Consider the following 20077-nt stretch of genomic DNA (forward strand, 5'->3'; position numbering starts at 1 on the left):
CGTAACCCTCTGACATTGGATAGTACCTTGAATTTGACATCTTGGTATATAAGACTGTTAGTTAAGGGTTAAAATATTAACTGATGCATTTAAGCATGTATTTATCTTGTAAGAAACGCACTCTTTTCTTGAATATTACATGTCTGTGTGTATATAAAGTAAGTAGCTGAATAACGATACAACTCATCAAAAAAAAGAAAAAGGAAAATAAATAAAATAACAGAGAGAAATCGAAGATGAATGCCATGAAGTTTGTTGTCCTTTTGATCTTTGTTGGAGTTGTGTGTGCCAATGTTGGCGCAAGGAAGGTCGAAGAAGTGTCCAAAGAGACGAAGTTAGGCATCTCTATTCCCAACACTGTCACTACCAACGGCATTGGAGCTGAGCTTGGCAGAGTTTATGCTGTAACTGGTGCCGATAATTATGAAAATGCCAATGCTCGTGCTGCTGCAGGTCCCGACGGTCCCAGCACAGAGACATCTTCAACTGTCTATAAAAGTACTAATGGATATGTCGATGCAGAAGGTCCCAACGCCAGTACTAATACTTACAGTACCGCTTACGGTGCCACCGTGGCTAATGCTGCAGCGGGTCCCAACGGTGCTGGGAGCAATGGAGAGGCTTCCGGAAATGCATACAGCAGTGCTTCTGGCTCCACCACCAACTCCACCACCGAAACTTGAGCGATTGGTGATCATGCTCAAGTCTCCGCGTATATTAAAAATACTATACAAACCCAACACAATCTCTTTTGTATTCATAAATAAAACTAGAGATTGTCACTTTTATTAATTATGACATAATGTACATGCTCTCTACGTGTAATGTCTATTGTATATGACATAAATACAGTAATTACGAACTATTTAATTTCCACGGATGATATCTCCCTCGGCTAACTCAAATCCAATAGTAATGCTCGCGGTTGCCTAATCGCTATAAGAAAATAGCTCCAATTAGACCAAAAAAGAAAATCGCTCCAATTACTGGTGGGTTCACCGGGTCTATCAACATCAAGATCATCACCATCACCTCTTGTCTCCTCTCTGAGGAGTTCCTTTCCTCCCGATATTATGAGGTGGAATTTGTCTATTTCCATAACTGATTTGCTATCTTGTGCAGGGTCCGTTTGAGGCCTTAAGATGCAATGGATTTCATTTCGATGGTGTTCTGAAGTGTGGATTGAGTGTTAACGTCACACTTCAAAGTGATTAAATCTCAAGCTTCTGGCGTTGCTGTGAACCTTCAACGCATTAGAGTCTTACTCTAAATTTCCTGTCTTTTTATCTTAAAAGTTTCTCTCTCTCTCTACATCTATTTTTTATGCTTTATTGTTTTTTTGTTGGTAGAGTTTGGTTAAAATATCTTCCTATTTGTAATCCAAATGTTTGAAAAGTAATGAAAGTTTGTGTTCAGAAAAATAACATACACCTTATACAGGTAAACATATATTAATCTTGGAATAACGATTAGATAAAATAGAAATATGACACAGTACTACCTTAAAGAATAGCCGAAGAAAAATGAATGATTAGAAATATGCGCATTGCCCAGCTTTGGGGATTAAGGAAAAGTATGTGTAATTATATACACACGATCTTTAGATTCAATCGTCCATAATCGCCACGAGCGATCAGAGCCTTCTTTATTCACATGTAATATATTTATGTCATAAGCAATGATTTTTAACCCGATCTAAATATTGAACCAGATTACTTCAGTTACTGTGTTATTGGGTCGATTGTGGTTGAACCAAAGATCAATAGATTAATAAATTATAAATTATAATTATATATTAGTACAATATTATTTATCATTGAAAACATAAAATAATATCAGAAATCTATATTTTATTTACAAAATATAAAAAATATCTTAATAAGTATATATTTTATATATTAAATAAGTATAATATAATTATCAAAACAAATAATTACTTTATATTATGTGAATATATAGAACAGTTTAAAATTAAAAAATACAATAATATTTTATCTATAATTTTTATATTACTATAATAAAAATAATATATACTATTATCTACGCTAAAAGGTTAAAACATCTCAAATTTTAATTTTAAAAATATATTTTAAAGTCTTCCACAAATAGAAACATAAATAACCATAAAGGAGCTGACAAAAAAAATATAAAATAAAGTAAAAATATATTTCTTCTTTAGAGTGCGTTAAAGTTTAGTAAACAATATATATATATACACCAAAAGTTAAACTGTAAACACATTTTAAATTATTATCCATATCCCAACATAGCTGATTGTAGGATATGTATATATTAAATAACACTAGGGGTCGATCGATCCGCCCTACGGGCGGGATATTCTTTATATGTGATTTATGATATAATTTTTTTTTGTGATTTGTGTTTTAAATTTGCATTTGTAAGAGAAATATATGATAATGATTTTTGTTTTCCAGAAAATTTGAAGTATGGAGAGATTACATGTGATAATATATATTTAAAATTAAATAGTTGTTTTTATATTAAAGAATTGTAGCGTTGATATGTTGTGAAGGCTTCGAATGGTCTTCATGTTGTTTCCTCTAACAAAAATTTGATCCAATATTCAGGTGATTTGTAATATTTTGGGTTTAGAAGGATTGAGTTGTGAGTAATTTATGTTGAAATCATAATCTTTCGATATGGTATTCTAGTGGAAGTGGTGATTATTTAAAACTGCATTTCTTATTTAAAGTAGAATGTTATATTGAATGCGAAGAACGTAAAGTAAACCTAACCAAAATAAAAAAAAACATTGAAAACAGAAAATGTGAAAATTGAGTAGCGGTCGATGTAAAACCAACTCCAAAAACTTTACCATTTTTTATAGTAATAACAATCAATGCAACGATTTTCCAGATTATTGATATGGAGCTTTCTTGGTGGCATTATAAATATTATATTATTAAGCAATGTTTAGTCGACTCCATCATTTGTCAGCTTCAGACATGTCGGTTTGTCGTTCATGACGATCCATAAATTTCATACATTCCTAATGTTCTGCTATGCATAGTAAAATTATGGCATAGAGATACTTACCAAGATAGTTACCTCTACCATAGTCATTGTTTTCCATTATACAAAAATGTTTAGCCTTGTTACGGCTTTGTTTTATTGTCAAAATTTTTTGTTTTTCCTAATATTAATTCTTGAATGGAAAAAAAGTCTGCATTAGTTTTTAATAAAATATTTAAAATGCCTATTTTATCATCAATTAAAAACTTTCTCTATTTTCATTGCATTTTTATGATTTATATTATTATTTTACTTTTAATTTTATGTGTTAGTTTTTTTGAATTTGGCATTTGAATTTGGCAACACTTATTGATTTTCTATTTCTTTAAATTATTAAGTCATACAATGAGGAAATATGTTATTTACTATAATAAAAATTACTTAAAATAGGTAAGTAAAGGAAAACCTATACAAATTGTAACTATATATATGCTTGTTTGAATTTTATATGTGATTATTTTTAAAATCAGATAAATCATGTTATTTGAATTCATAATTAGGGTTTGAAAATAAATGATAAAAAGTTTATTTTACATTTAATTTATTATAAAAGTTATCTAAATTACTAATGTTGGGACAAATATTTTATTAATTTATATAGTAATTAATTTATGAAAATATTTATTTCTTAGATTTTTTATATTTTGGAATATTTTTTTTTATAAAATAAGAAAATAGTTGATTTTATTCTATATGTATAATTTGAAAATTTAAATTTGACTTTCATATTGCTTTTATACTATTTATTATACATAAAATATTTTTCATATGATTTAAATGACAAAATAGTTGATTTTATTTGATACATATTATCTTATTATTTTATCGTTATCTGATATTTCGAGTCCAACTTAGGACCGACGAAATTTATTAATTTATTATAAAAGTTCTATAAATTATTAATATTGGATCCAATTTGGTTCAGTTCTGACTTTTTAAGTAATTTTGAATAATTCGTTTAAAAAGGTAGATAATTTGGATTTTTTGGATTAAATATTTAATAATTCATGTTGTTCGGATAAAAACATCAAATAAAAGAAGAGATATTCAAATAATGGTTTATTATAGTGTTTAAGGACATTTTGTTATTTAAAACTAAATACTGTAAAGCTAATATTTTTAGATATATAAGCTATATTTTAGATATTCCGGTATCTAATTTGTTTTTGTTACGGTTTTGGTTTAGTTTCAATTTGTTTGGTTATGAATATATGAAATTTTTGGCCATTAGTAATTTTTTGCTCTGGTCTGATTTAACATCGATTAAATTTTTAAGCTCACACAAAATAGACATGGACCACTTAGGTGTGTGGCATAATGTGCAGATTTCCAACGCATAGATGCTTTATTTTATTTTCTTTTTTACAAAAAAATATAACTATCTTTAATTAAATTAAATTTTTGCCTTTTCAAAACTAAACTTACTGAAATTTTATTTAAAAAATAATTTAGAAGATCATGTTAAAAATAATTTTCATTCAAATTTTCGTACAAATTGTCAAAGGTAATTCTGACCTACACAGTAAATATGTACTTCGTCAGGTAAAAAGAAAACAAATGGTTAGTGATCTATTCACATCAATGAACTATAAGAAATTGATGTGTATCCGGTCCAATATTAAAATATGCTTTTATTGATAAATAAGTTGGAAACATGAAACCAAACGATGTTTTGAAAAAGACAATGCAAATGACGTTTCAGAAAATGCAGGAAACTATATATGGGTAACTTATGCAGCTAAGCTTTCATCAGAGTTGTTTGAGCAGCTGTTGTGGTTTCATTCAGCAGAGGAGTTGGGTTCACAGGGATTTCACCACTGCCTATAGCTATGTCAGTTTCTTTTAACTTCTGACCATCTGAGCAGATGCAGGACACACATATAGCGCCACTGCGCCAGGCATAGAATTACCACTGGGGTGGTTATTTCCGCCCTGTCAACACGCATTACAATATGTCACACTGCTAGAAGCATTGAGAGCGTATGCATTTAGCTCGGACACCGTAACAGATGCAATTTTCTTTACACCACCATATTTAGTAGAACTTGTGGAGCAGCTAGCTCCAGACTCGCCCAAACCAGCGGTTGGTCAAGTCAACATCTCTTTATTTGCAAGTTCCAAAATATATAAACTTGAATCATCATGAATAGGCGACCTGCAAATTTTAGTGTATTCAGTATCAGATAATTTCTAGAGGAAAACATTACAAACAGAGATGGTAGAGAGATGGTTTTGACCTCCAACAAACTTGGGACTAATTCTGGTGGAAACAATGACCGTAAGCTCAACACGTACCCTAAATAAGTTCTGGTGAAGTTGGCTGGCCTGAACATCGAAAGCACTGAGACGAACAGTTGTAGTCCTGAAAGAAAAATTGGAGCACTTTAGGCTCTTGGTCTTAAAACCTCAGAAAAGTAAACATGAAAAATCATCATGTTGCTCTAATCTATTTATATAAAGAAATTTGAAATCAAAATAGAAGTGAACGAACCTTTGTAAGGAAAAGTCTCTCGGCATGTTGCTGCAAAGTACCACCAACTTTCAGCCCCAGTGCCCCCAGCGCCTGAATGACACAGAAGACAGATAATTAAAGGAAAAATGCTTCAGGGATCATATAAACATGAAGTATGGTCATTACCTCCTTAAGCTTTTGAGGTCCCACGTCTATCAATTACGAAGTTGAGTTAATGAGATGTGCCACTCTTTGTCAAGGTCTTGCAATGGCTCCGTTCGTTGGGAAAAGGTGGAACGCAACGTTGACGTTGGAGATCAGAGTAAGTCTTCTTCAAGTTCTGGCATCCATTTGGTTGTGAAACTCTTTTTGAAATGTCTCTCAAAAGCCCTTCTACCCATGTAGACACTGTTTCCACGTATCTCGCATTCAACTTCTACACGACACAACAACACCAAATTTGATTAGTTAACATAGTGGTTTTCACTGTCTACTTTAACATTGACGATGGTCTAAGAACTTCAAAAAACCTGGCCAAGTCCATGAAGCTTGTAGAGCCAGTATGGTATTGGCTTCCCGTCCTAACCCATTGGCAGCTTCAGTGGATTGTAAGCACCACCTTCCTCTTCATTACTTTCTACAGATCACTGTGTGGTGTAAAATAAATACCAATAATTATCTTATCTAAAGGCCCGATTTGGAAATCAAGGGATATCGTAAAGAAAAGTATGCATCACCAAGCTTTAAATTAAATAGGATATAAATAATCTGCAATAAAACTCTTGGGTGCAGACAATATGGTTTCTCTGAGATTTAAAACTTATAATTACACAGGATATAGAGGGTTGGCCACAAAAATAGAATATAGAGAACAAAAGAAAACAAAGAGATGAAAGCAACTCTGTGTACAATCATCAAAATTATATTTATATGTGTTTGCTTAAACTATTCTGAGATTTTAAATAGATACTAATCTACATTTTTCACCAGCATTATCATCTGTGTATATGTTTATCAAGAACATAACAGAGATCATGAACAAAACTGAAATGTATATGTGAGTTGCTTATGTATCTCAATCTAGAAGACTATTCATGCACATAGATTTCGTATGGGTAATGAAAAAATCCAGTAAACTTCTGTAGTGTGCGGTTATTATCATGTACATAGATTTCCTATCTTACCTCTTCAGAAGAAGAAAGGCTATGGAGTGAGAACAAACAGGGCCTTCGTGATTGTCAACTGTATCGATCAAAGCGCCCATTCTATAATCCGAGAGCTGGATGCCACCTCTGTGTAATTTAGAGAGACTCCATGGTCTTTTGGGGTGGAAGGTCAACTCTTTTTATCGAAATATTTCAGTGTTTTCCCAGTTTACAAAAGCTCTACACAAAAAAAAAACATATTGGTCAGTTCATAGAAAACCAAAAAAGCGCAGAAGCAAAATTATAATCAAAAGTATTTTAATGGACATCGAAGTTTTTAGTAAAAACAAATGGACATTGAAGTCTTTTTAAAAAAAAACTAAGAATCATGAGAAGAAAAAATGATTCAACTGACAACACATAAGATTAGTTTACTGGAGAAAGCAATTAGTAGCAACAGATCAGATCAGAACCTTGAATCATTGTCGACTCTGGTCAGGAAAAAGCTCAGGCGTCTCCTTGCGCCGTAGAACAAAGAGGAGAGACGAAACAGCTTCTTCGCGTAATTAGAATCTTCAAATCTAGAACTCGCCATCGATTAATATAGTGATGTGGAATGCAGGATGAATTTGAAGAGTTTCTTATTTGTTTAATAATAATTGAATGCAGAATTTACGATTGAACTGTAACGACAAATTAGGTCGGTTTCTTTCGTCGTCGGTAAGACGGTGAGAACGCGAAAGAGAAGTGCTTCGGTGACGTGGAATTATTCATTAACATAGCTGTTTTCTAATTGGTTGATTATTTAAGCTGACGTGGACACCTTCTCGATGGATTATATCTTCCTTTTAGTATTGTATTGATTACGTTGGAATATATGTATAACAACTAATTAATGAATAGGAGAAAATTTGAAAAATGTTAATTTCTTCCATTTAGAAAAATATTTACAAAGAAAGAAATAATATCAACTAGAACCAAAAAATTTGAATGTGCAAATCCGACAATCAGAAGTAGATTCATGAAGAATTAATTCTCATGGATATGCATAATAATTCCAATAGCAATAAGAAACATATTTCAAGTAGTTGAATCAAAATCTCAGATTGAGATTCTGTATTAACAGCAGCTCTTTTTTTACTAAAAATAATGTTTAATTTAATTTTCAAAAAAAAAACATTATGTAGCTTTAAATTTTGAGTGACATCATTGTGACAGTATTATGATAACTACTACGTAGGTCATATTTTAAGAAAATGATTACTAACTGTAAGAATAATACAACATCATATGATCACACATCTGAAAAAATAAATATTAAGCACCTGAAATATATGAATCACATGAAAATATCCATGAACTATTATGTGTTATGATCATAACACCATCAACATTATTTTGATAGCTACAAAAGTGCTAACTTGTAATTCGACAACTTTTAATGTTGGTTAACATTTTTTTTTACATTTTTTAATATGTTATCCCATGTTCTTTGATGCAGCCTTGCATTTTGAATACTTTATTTTGGTGAATAAAATTTTTTTGGTGAAAAAATTATTTAAATAAAACTTGCATAAACTGAAACTAATTAATGAAAGATGTGTAAATAGCATGTTGTCAAAACTCTTGTATAATTTACATGATATCTTAAAGGATATGATCATATGAATATAATCTAACAATTATCGCTTGAGACTATTTAATTAACTAAAAATAATAAATATTATTTACTTAACAAAAGAGGTTTCCTATAAAGAAAATCCTCTAATAATTATAGTTTGGCTTGACCAAAGTAGTTTTCGTACTTCTGCCAACGCGTGCTATTTTATTAAATAATCTGACATCTGTTTAACAAAAAATATGTGATATCGAATAAATCATCAGTTGTTAAGAAATGACTAAATGTATTGGTAAACGTATTTTCAAATAAAAAAACATGATTTTGACAAAATAGCTTAGCATTATTTAAATAAAACTCACCCACACTGAAACTAATTATAATGAAAAATATGCATATAATAGTGTGTTGTCAAAACTCTTTTGAATTTAAATGATATCGTAAAGGATATGATCATATGAATATAATCTAACAATTATCACTTGAGACTATTTAATTAAGTAATGCCAAAAAAACAAACTAAAGAGGTTTTCTATAAAGAATATCCTCTAATAATTATAGTTAGTAGTTGGATATTTGCAAAAGGAAAAACTCAAAATAAATAGTAAAGGTAATAATTGGGTATGCCATATATTTGATTATATGATAAATTGAAAATAATAAATATTATTTAATTAACTAAAGAGATTTTCAATAAAGAAAATCCTCTAATAATTATAGTTTGTAGTTGGATATTTGCAAAAAAATCTCAAAATAAATAGTAAAGGTAATAATTGGATACACCATATATTTGATTAAATAATAAATTGAAAATAATAAATATTATTACTTAACTAAAGAGATTTTCTAAAAATCCTCTAACAATTATAATTTGTAGTTGTATATTTGCATAATAAATCTCAAAATAAATAGTAAAGCTGATAAGTGGATATATCATTTATTTAATTATATAATAGATTGAAAAGTTTAATATAAATAAAAGTGAATCTAACTTTCTTCAGAACTTATATATAGGATAGGAACATAGAAGGGTTGTGAGTACTACACAGCTTGGGAGGGGAAAGGAAGAGCGCAAAACAAAACAAAAACAAGAAGATGGTTTCATTTGGCAAATTTTTCTTCCTTCTGCTTTTATGCCTTAATCTTCTTATGTCCCCAAGTAAGCCAAAAATTATTTAATATTTTATCTTATATGTTTCATTATAGTATAATTTCATATATTATACTTTTACTTGTTTCAAGATATTTGGGATATATGTTGTACAGTTACCAACAAGGATATACAGATCCACATCTAATAATACAATTGACTTTGTATATCCATGCTTTCACACCTAATAATACAATTGACTTTGTATATCCCTTTCAAAAGAGATTTTTATCCAATTTTCCAAGTAAAAAATTTCAATTATATTTTATAATAAACTTAATAAAAGAGTTAAACTGGATATTTTGTCTAATTTCATTAAGTATAAATTGATTTTAATGAAAACAATATTAGATTGGCAGTTTTTTATGATATCATCATTCTAATTTTTTTATTCGGCAATAAAAATAATGATCATAAATTTTCAATAGATTTTTGCACGAAAAGTATTTATTTTAAGATATTATAGATTTATACATATAGAATTTTCTCACAGTAGTATATATATATAACGATTAATGAAATGGTGTGTAATACTGAACCTCATAAAATAATGAACAAAATAATACATAATGCAAAAATGATTATATTTTCAAAGTTAATAATATATTTTTAAATATTTCTAATCGAGAAATGAATTTTTTATCTTAAATTTTAAAATATAATGGCTTTATCAAGCAAAATATTTTTTGCTATGCTATGTTACTCCTTATGCTCTTAACCTAAGCATGAGATAAAAAAAATGGTAAATACCGTTCTATTTAATAAAATATTATGACTCCATTTAATCGTTTCGTTATAGTTGAACATATAATACTTCGTTTGTTACAAAACAGTCACAATTCACTGATCACTAAAATAAAAATTCAGAACCTGCGGAAGCAAAGATTGGTATAGAACCTATAGGTCTTTGCTCGAAGATACCCAACTGCAATCAGAAATGTAAGGAAGTAAAAAAGACTACTATTGGGGGAATATGTTATAGGAGATCTCCAAGGGACACCGAAGACACATGTGGTTGCTTTATAATAATCTCATATATCGCTTCTTAAAGATATTGATAGTGATGTAATAAAAGACAATGAGTATCAAAATATTTTAACTGAAAGTGACAAAATTAAGTATTATATGATGCAAATGATTTATCCAAAACTTGTTTCTTTTTGTTAAAAGTAGGGCTGTTCAATATGGTAAAACCAAACCGAACCGAAATAGACAATATGGTTTGGTTTTGGTATATAACCGATTAAACCAAATAAACCGAACAAAACCGATTAAAAGTAGAAACATGTAAATATGTATCTATTTTATAACAATACATGAAAATCTATTTGTTACATAAGTTAAATTTGTGTTAATAATTATTACCATAATTTTATAGTAATAAAAAACCTTAATTTGTAAAACATTTGAACTATAACTAAATAACAATACATCGCAATTCAGACATCTTATTTTCTAAGTCTTTTTTTGATATTTTTGATTTATTTTAGTCTTCACTAAATTAATATGAAGATTATAAATTTGATGGACAATAATTACTGGAAAATTTTCAATTGAAAAAGCATGACTTTAATGAACACTAAATATGGAAGAGTGGAAAAACTTTTCTTTCATGTTTTTGTTTTGTTTCATATTTTTATTTTCAAAATTTCAAGCTTTGATTTTAGTTATAGATTTGATTATTTTATTTGATGGTAGAAACATTTTTACTTTTTTGTTCATTTATTTAAACATGTAATATATTTTTAATAAATGACTGTGTTGATAATATGATTCTAAAATTCATATAATATCATCTCAAACAAAATAATTATGTTTTTTGGTATAAAACCGAATAAACCAAAAACCGACGGTATATAAACCGAACCGAACCGAAGTAAATATGGATTTAGAATGGTAGTTATATTTTACTAACCGAAATACTGAAAACCGAAAAAAACCGAATCGAAACCGAACCGATATCCGGATTGAACACTCCTAGTTAAAAGTAAGCAACCCGCCCTTGCCATCAGAACCTTTCAGTTAAGAAAAACTAGGACCTAATCCACGCTTAATACAATTTTATTTTATTTTGATTTAAAACTTCAAACTTGTACAAAAATATGTTGTGAGTGCTTAAATTTTTATTGAATAAGAATTTTAATTTTAGATAAATTTATGGTAGGTATTTCATTTAGTTATTTATTTATATTGGTCTATGTTCTAAAGATTAAAATTGTCTATGCTAGTTATAATTTAAAGTAATTATGATAAAGAGACTTTTTATGTGTCTATGTTTATATTTTGCCATATTTTACATTCTGTAATAAAAAATTTAAAACAATTGTAAGCTAATATATAAGTTATTTGATATTATACATTACATTTTGTAACTATATATAGAGATAGACGATAGTTGATATCATTTTTTTATATCAGTTATCTTAATATTTCTCTTAAGAGTTCAATTTTTTTTATATATCTAATATTTATATGAAGTAATACATAAATAGTTAGAATCATGTTCTTTGTTTATACGATAACACTTACAGTTGTTTATACGATAACACTTACAGAGAAAAAAATTAAATTTATCTTGTAGAAAAAGGATAATGATTTGAAACATTTAAATATTTTTTTTAAAAGATTGGTTTTCAAAATTAATTATGTTCTAATTTCTAGTTGGTAAATTTCTGGATACCACTCCGCATATTGCAAAAATTCATGCGATTGTGAACAAGATTTGGAATCTGAATGACAAGGCGCAGAAGATTGAAGTGTATAAGGTTAATAAAACCACAATGAAGTTTCAAATTCCAAATTAAGATGATCGTAGAAGAATTTTGAGAAGAGGCATTGGAATCTAGCTGGTGTCCCGGTGGTGATGACTGATATCTTGCATATTTACATTGTTTTATCCATTCATCCATGAGCATTTTCATCATATAGATTAGGATTTAGCCATGTCTAGGTTGCTTTTGCATTCATTGTCCTTATTAGGTGCTGGAGTGTGCCATGGAGTGATTTGAGATGTTTGGGAGCATTGTGATCCAAAAGGGGGTGAAAGATGAGCATGGATGGAGCCTTTAGAGAAATCTTCTGTTGCTAAGATTTTGTGAAGACACAGAAAATTGAGTTAGCTTTCTAATGGAAGTGGTTTCAAGTCATTTGGAGATGTAATGAAGGAGTTATGATCAATTTACTAGAGGCATATCCATCCTGGTCGAGCATCGCAGAGTGACCTCTCAGAGCGACCTACCGAGGTCGCTCCCAGCCAGAGCGACCAGTCCAGAGCGACTACCTCAAGTCACTCCCAGCCAGAGCGACCAGCCAGAGCGACCAGCTCAAGTCACTTGCGTTTTGACGCGTCGAGACACAAAAAAACGCGTCGGGAGTGACCTCCTGGAGCGACTATGCTAGGTCACTCCACGTGTTTTGCTTGGACGATTTTTATGTTATTTCAGGGGCCTTTTGGTCATTTGTTTTGATGTTTTTACACTTTCTAAACCTAAGTTAAGTACTTTTGTAAGCCATTGGAGGCAAGATAATCTCTTTTGGGGAGAGAAGAACTAGTAAAAAACCTCTTTTGATTCAGATTTCATTGCTTTCATCTTGTGTTCTTGTTGATTTCTTATCTATTTCTCTACATGGTTAATCTGAAATCCAATATGGGTTTAAGAGGAATCATGGAGATTAGTGAGTAATCACCTTTTGAATTCATGGGTTAGGGAGATTAAGGGTGATTAGGTTAGAGCTAGGATGTTTTAGTGTAGATCATTCGTATTTTCTTGCTAGTAGAGTAATCATAATGCATCTTCTGAGTTGGCCACTCAGTTGTTGATCCTTAGGCATTTCTCACCCGAAAGGTGTTCGATGAAATGCCCGAGACAACTCTCCTAGGCTTTTAGTATACTTTGCCAAAGACATTTGTTGTTAAAGGTGCTAAGATAGCTAATAGACTTGTTAGTAATGATTGCTTTCATATTATTCAACCAAAGACATTTGATGTTTGAGATATGTTAGCAAATGAGCATTCATGTAGACATAGAGCTTGCTTAGAATTGTTTCTAGGCTTAAGGTCGATAGTTTGATCGATCATTTGCCATCCTTAGTTCGATACTTGATCACCCAAGGTCTAATCCCTATGCCCATGAGTTCTCTTTTCCCTTAGTCAAGAAAGTATCATTCTGTTATTGCTTTTTTTAGTTTTAGTCATAGCTTAAAACCCATCTAAATCATTGGTTGCACTTAGATTAAGTGAGTACTTGCATTCTCAGTGCTTTTATATCCCTCAGAACTGGTTCGACAATCTTTTATACTACAACATTTGTCTTAGGAGCCTTGAAAACTCCTAACATCAAATTGGCGCCGTTGCCAAATTCTGAGTAGATTTCAACATTGAGATTTAGTCACTTGCTTGAGACTAAGTCATTTTTATTTTTTTTTGTTACTGATTCTCTTTCTTCACCTCCCTTTACTCTACAGGTGTATGAACTTGAGGAGCAGGGGTCCATCAAACCTAGTTCCAAGAGCTGCAGACATTAGAGCTTTAGAGAGAGAGTGTGCTAGAAAGAGAAGAGAAGAAGAGCAACAGGCTCACTTGCAGAGATTGGATACTGATATGGGAGACATACCTCAGGATGATGCTGCCGCCAATGGAGCTAACAACGTTCCACCAAACCAACAGCGAGCAGCTCGACCCATTGGCACTTATGACCGCCCCAACATTCATGGTCATAGATTGGGAATCCGAGCACCAGCTGTAGCAGCCAACAACTTTGAGATCAAATCAGGACTCCTCAATGTGATTGAGAACAACAAGTATCATGGCTTGGCTCTAGAGGATCCATTTGATCACTTGGACAGGTTCGACAGCTACTGTGGGTTGTCAAAAACCAATGGTGTGTCCGAAGATGCCTTAAAACTCAAGCTATTCCCTTTCTCTTTGGGGGATAAGGCACGTCAGTGGGAGAAGTCTCTACCCAGTGACTCCATCACCACTTGGGATGACTGCAAGAAAGCATTCTTGGAGAAGTTCTTCTCTACTTCAAGAACTGCTAAGCTGAGAAACGAGATTTCCAGCTTTCAACAGAAAAACTTGGAAGGCTTCAGTGAAGCCTGGGAGAGATTCAAGGGCTACCAAGCTCAATGCCCACACCATGGCTTTTCTAAGGAGAGCTTGCTGAGCACATTCTACCGTGGTGCTCTTCCTAAGTACAGAGCCAGACTGGATACAGCTAGCAATGGGTTCTTCTTGGGGAGAACTGAGGAGGATGCAGAAGAGCTGGTTGACAACATGGTAAAGAGTGATGCAGTCTACAGTGGAGACCACGACAGAGGCAGTAGAACAGATGATAAGCAGACGAGAAAAGAGATCAAAGTTTTGGAAGACAAGATCGACCTACTCATTGCTGAAAAAGCAACCCAAGAGCAGCTGAAGTTTGTTGGTAACTCCAAGCAGGAAGATCCACTTGCTGTCAATGAGGTTGAGGGTTTGGAAGGTCAAGAGGAGTTGTGTTTCATCAACAACAATGGTAGCTGGTACAAAAAGGAGCCCAATTTTCAGTACAACAACTACCAACAGAAATCATATCCCAACAACCAACAGAGTGGTTATCCGCCTAGAAACAACCAGCAAGGCAGCTATCAGCCTCAGCAAAACCCCTCGTCTGGTTCCTCTGCTCCTCAAGAGAGCAGCATTGATACCTTACTGAAACAAATCTTGGAGTCTCAGACTAGAAGTGAGAAGCAAGTTGGTTATGAGTTGAAAAACCTTCATTCCAAGATTGATGGGAGCTACAATGAGCTCAACAACAAATTCTCACACCTTGCTTCTACAGTCAGGAATTTAGAGAATCAATTTGCTTCCATGAACACTCACCAGAATCGCCAGCAAGGATCTCTACCTGGAAAGTCTGACCAAAATCCCAAGGAGGCCAAAGCTATCACCCTTAGGAGTGGTAAGCAGTTACCTCCTAGAACCCTCACCAAGGATGCTGAGAAACTAGGTGAGGGGGTTGCCATCAACATAGATGATGAAGTGGTGATTGTTCATGAGAAGATCAATGACGAGATCTTGGAGAAGATAGTGGAAGCCAAAGGTAAAGGAAAGGTTGGAGAGGAGAAGAAGACAGTAAAGGATGGTGAAGTTGTTACTCCAGCAAGTGAAAGTTCTTTTGTTCCTCCTCCCTATGAACCCAAACTTCCATTCCCTGGTAGATTCAAGAAGCAGCTGCTAGAGAAGTACAAGGCTCTGTTTGAGAAGCAAATGAGTGAAGCTCAGGTTGTAATGCCCATCATCGATGCTTTCATGTTGATTCCTCAATACAGCAAGTTCCTGAAAGATGTTGTAGCTGCAAAGAAGAAGGAGATGGAAGGCATGATGATTCTTACCCATGAGTGCAGTGCCATCATCCAGAGGCTTGATGTTCCAGAGAAGTTAGAGGATCCAGGAAGCTTCACACTACCTTGTGCTCTTGGACCTATGGTATTTGAGAAATGTCTCTGCGATTTGGGAGCTAGTGTCAGTTTGATGCCTTTGTCTGTTGCAAAGAAGCTTGGATTCACTCAGTACAAAAAGTGTAGACTCTCTCTGGTGTTAGCTGATCGTTCAGTGAAGTATCCTGTAGGCATCTTAGAGGACCTCCCTGTGAAGATTGGAAGGTATGAGATACCTACAGATTTTGTGGTGCTTGAGATGGGTGAGGAGGCTCAAGACCCATTGATTCTAGGAAGGCCATTCTTAGCTACAGCAGGAGCTATTGTTAATGTGAAGGAGGGCACGATTGATCTCCATTTGGGTAAAGAGAACATCCTCCACTTTGACATCAAGGGGAAAATGAGGAAACCAACTGTGTTCGGGCAAGCCTTCTACATTGAAGAGATGGGCACTCCTGCTGATGAGCACCTTGAAGAGTTACCACCTGAGGACGACGAGGAGGGAGCATCTCCCTCTACTCATTCCCCATAGAAGGTAACCCACCACACTCCCTTGTATATACCATTTCATTTTTGCATATTAGTCTTCTTTTCGGTATCTCTCTCTACTTGACAACACAGAGACTGTGTAACTCAAGTTTGGGGGAGGTACCAAGTATTTGATCATGTTTGCTTTGATGTTGTTTCATTGAGTCATGCATTACATACCTATTTGCATATATAAAAAAAAAAATCAATCATTTAATTTGCATCATTTGCATTTCTAGGAGAGTCTAGAGCATATAGGTTGCATTCACTTGCATTGGGAGCAATGATTTTAAATGCCTTGTAAAGAACACTACGTTGCACCTGAGTAGCTTTTGCACCTCTCAAAAAGACTTGTATGTTTCGAGCCTTGAAAACTCTTCCTGAAACTTGTTGATTGCTGAAACTCAGTCTTTGAAGCCAACTACAACCTTATTTGAACTGAACGAACTTAATGCTTCTTGCTCATGGTCCCTTGTGTACTGAGTCATGGCTATACACACTTGAGTTGTCACATCCTTTATGCCAATCTTATTTTGACAAACTCTAGTGGTAGACCACTCCCAAAACCTTTCCCTCTTTTTAAGCTTTCATTGTTTGATGAGTGAGACCTTCTTCGGAAAGTCTTACATGTGCATAATGTTGAGAGTATCGGGAACGACAATGCTTGATCTTCATTCTTTCTAGATTGGGCACTCTATTGTCTAGCTATAGGTGGGGGTGAGTGTTGTGATTATGATTTGGGAGCAATGAAAAAGGAAAAAAAATGACTCTTTGTGTTTAAGTGAATTGTTTTATTGGGATAAGTAGAAAAGCCTCTAGTTCAAGTTTTGAAAGTCTTGGCCCCCAACCTAAAAAAAAAAAAACGAAAAAAAAGAGAAAAGAAAAAGAAAAAAAATAAAAAGGGGCTAGCAAAGTTGTTAGGAGCTAAGAAATATTTTGAGGTTCTGAAAAAATCCCTTGTAGATTTCAAAGAGAAGGAGTTAAAGTTCTTAGGATCTTTTGGTGAGAGATGTGAGTTGGGTTTGACATTTGGGAATGATTGTGTAATTGTATGTTTGGAAAAAGGGTAGAACAATGGAGATTGAGCATTGTATGCATGAGTTGATCCCTTTCGTAGATATATTATGTGCAATGTCAAGGCTACTTGTTTCGAGAGTAAACCACCTTAAAGATCATATGTTTTGAACCTCTTGAATCACTTGAATAAAAGCCTTCCCTTACCCAACCAAATGACTTGGACCAACTGACCATTTGCAAGAATTCACCTGATGTTTTGTGCTTAATGAATGTGAGAGTTGGTTAATTTGAATGTGTGGATGCTTGATGATGAGTGTAAGAACAAAAAGAGTTAAGATAAGCCTAGAGAAGCTAGAGTGTAATAAGAGAGTGTGCTAGTTGTGTTTCTTTTGGCTATATGCTCCCACCTTCAGCCTCTCTCCCTATGAGTTCTAGAAAGTTCACTTGTGGACAAGTAAAAGAACAAGTTTGGGGGAGTTGATATCTTGCATATTTACATTGTTTTATCCATTCATCCATGAGCATTTTCATCATATAGATTAGGATTTAGCCATGTCTAGGTTGCATTTTGCATTCATTGTCCTTATTAGGTGCTGGAGTGTGCCATGGAGTGATTTGAGATGTTTGGGAGCATTGTGATCCAAAATGGGGTGAAAGATGAGCATGAATGGAGCCTTTAGAGAAATCTTCTGTTGCTAAGATTTTGTGGAGACACAGAAAATTGAGTTAGCTTTCTAATGGAATTGGTTTCAAGTCATTTGGAGATGTAATGAAGGAGTTATGATCAATTTACTAGAGGCATATCCATCCTGGTCGAGCATCGCAAAGTGACCTCTCAGAGCGACCTACCGAGGTCGCTCCCAGCCAGAGCGACCAGTCCAGAGCGACTACCTCAAGTCACTCCCAGCCAGAGCGACCAGCTCAAGTCACTCGCGTTTTGACGCGTCGAGACACAAAAAAACGCGTCGGGAGTGACCTCCTGGAGCGACTATGCTAGGTCACTCCACGTGTTTTGCTTGGACGATTTTTATGTTATTTCAGGGGCCTTTTGGTCATTTGTTTTGATGTTTTTACACTTTCTAAACCTAAGTTAAGTACTTTTGTAAGCCATTGGAGGCAAGATAATCTCTTTTGGGGAGAGAATAACTAGTAAAAAACCTCTTTTGATTCAGATTTCATTGCTTTCATCTTGTGTTCTTGTTGATTTCTTATCTATTTCTCTACATGGTTAATCTGAAATCCAATATGGGTTTAAGAGGAATCATGGAGATTAGTGAGTAATCACCTTTTGAATTCATGGGTTAGGGAGATTAAGGGTGATTAGGTTAGAGCTAGGATGTTTTAGTGTAGATCATTCGTATTTCCTTTCTAGTAGAGTAATCATAATGCATCTTCTGAGTTGGCCACTCAGTTGTTGATCCTTAGGCATTTCTCACTCGAAAGGTGTTCGATGAAATGCCCGAGACAACTCTCCTAGGCTTTTAGTATACTTTGCCAAAGACATTTGTTGTTAAAGGTGCTAAGATAGCTAATAGACTTGTTAGTAATGATTGTTTTCATATTATTCAACCAAAGACATTTGATGTTTGAGATATGTTAGCAAATGAGCATTCATCTAGACATAGAGCTTGCTTAGAATTGTGTTTAGGCTTAAGGTCGATAGTTTGATCGATCATTTGCCATCCTTAGTTCGATACTTGATCACCCAAGGTCTAATCCCTATGCCCAAGAGTTCTCTTTTCCCTTAGTCAAGAAAGTATCATTCTGTTATTGTTTTTTTTAGTTTTAGTCATAGCTTAAAACCCATCTAAATCATTGGTTGCACTTAGATTAAGTGAGTACTTGCATTCTCAGTGCTTTGATATCCCTCAGAACTGGTTCGACAATCTTTTATACTACAACATTTGTCTTAGGAGCCTTGAAAACTCCTAACATCAATGACCAAATGGTCACCGGTGATTGAAAAGGAAAAACCACCAACACAGTCCATTCCAATGTGGGTACACCTCAAAAATGTACTTGTCTATGTTCTCATGGCAAGGATTAAACTTCTTGACGAGTCCAATTGGGAGTCCTGGTAGACTGCACCCGGAGACAGCGCAATGCCTAAAGATTGATGTGGCAAAGATCTTTGTAACTGTGGATTTAACAAAGGACTTGCCACAAAAGATGAACTTTAACATCCAAGGAGAGGAGGTGATGGTGGAGTACATCTATCCATGGCTACCAAAGAAGTGTTCGAAGTGTGAAAAGCGGGGACATTCAGTGAAAGCGTGTTCTAAAGAAAAAGAATTTCAAAAAGAGAATCAGGAGGAGATGGAAGAGGGTGAAGTCAGAGAAGTTCGAGAAGTTCGAGAGGAGAAAAAAGATAAAGAAGAAATTATATCGAGAAGTTTGGAAGATCCTGAGGAAAATACTGAGTGTGAGCAAGTGGCTTTGGTAGAGTCTTCTGAGAAGTTGAAGTTGAAAGAGGGAGAAGATGTGAGTAGTAAGGAAGAGATAACTCAAGGTACAGAAAATGTTGAGAAGGAGAAAGAATGGTCAGATGTTTCACCGGGGAAATCTAGCCGCTCTTCTAATTCAAGTCAAAAGGAATTGGAGTCTATTTTTACGAAATCAAGATTTGATGTGTTAACACCGAAGGAGGGTAAAGAAGTGACAGTTTATGAGAAAGAGGAGCAAGAAGAAGATGATCAACATGACAAATTGCAAGACAA

At 33.6% G+C, this 20077-nt stretch overlaps 1 protein-coding gene, 2 long non-coding RNA genes and 1 other non-coding gene across 4 annotated transcripts; 2 read left to right on the forward strand and 2 right to left on the reverse strand.

The window, feature by feature from the left end:
* The first annotated feature begins 168 nt into the window (after positions 1 to 168).
* On the forward strand, positions 169 to 865 carry LOC106373016 (UPF0540 protein At1g62060). The gene has a single exon (XM_013813257.3). The coding sequence runs from the start codon at positions 237 to 239 to the stop codon at positions 681 to 683; it is 447 nt and encodes a 148-aa protein (XP_013668711.1). The 5' UTR covers positions 169 to 236; the 3' UTR covers positions 684 to 865.
* A 3627-nt stretch (positions 866 to 4492) lies between these two features.
* LOC125577842 lies at positions 4493 to 7637 on the reverse strand. The gene is made up of 7 exons (XR_007316247.1): positions 7104 to 7637; positions 6670 to 6870; positions 6016 to 6132; positions 5672 to 5921; positions 5525 to 5596; positions 5271 to 5395; positions 4493 to 5188 (listed from the first exon to the last, which is right to left on the reverse strand). It is a non-coding gene; the product is annotated as an uncharacterized LOC125577842 (long non-coding RNA).
* A 1523-nt stretch (positions 7638 to 9160) lies between these two features.
* LOC106373023 lies at positions 9161 to 10519 on the forward strand. The gene is made up of 2 exons (XR_001274802.3): positions 9161 to 9407; positions 10266 to 10519. It is a non-coding gene; the product is annotated as an uncharacterized LOC106373023 (long non-coding RNA).
* Positions 10520 to 14436: 3917 nt separating this feature from the next.
* LOC125578694 lies at positions 14437 to 14543 on the reverse strand. Its single transcript, XR_007316777.1, has one exon. It is a non-coding gene; the product is annotated as a small nucleolar RNA R71 (small nucleolar RNA).
* Between the last annotated feature and the right edge of the window lie 5534 nt (positions 14544 to 20077).

Source organism: Brassica napus, chromosome A9 (genome assembly GCF_020379485.1).
Source record: "Brassica napus cultivar Da-Ae chromosome A9, Da-Ae, whole genome shotgun sequence".
NCBI lineage: Eukaryota > Viridiplantae > Streptophyta > Magnoliopsida > Brassicales > Brassicaceae > Brassica > Brassica napus.

What these genes read in the sequence shown, in the direction of transcription:
- LOC106373016 (XM_013813257.3), top strand. Translation starts at nt 237, where the DNA reads ATGAATGCCATGAAGTTTGTTGTCCTTTTGATCTTTGTTGGAGTTGTG.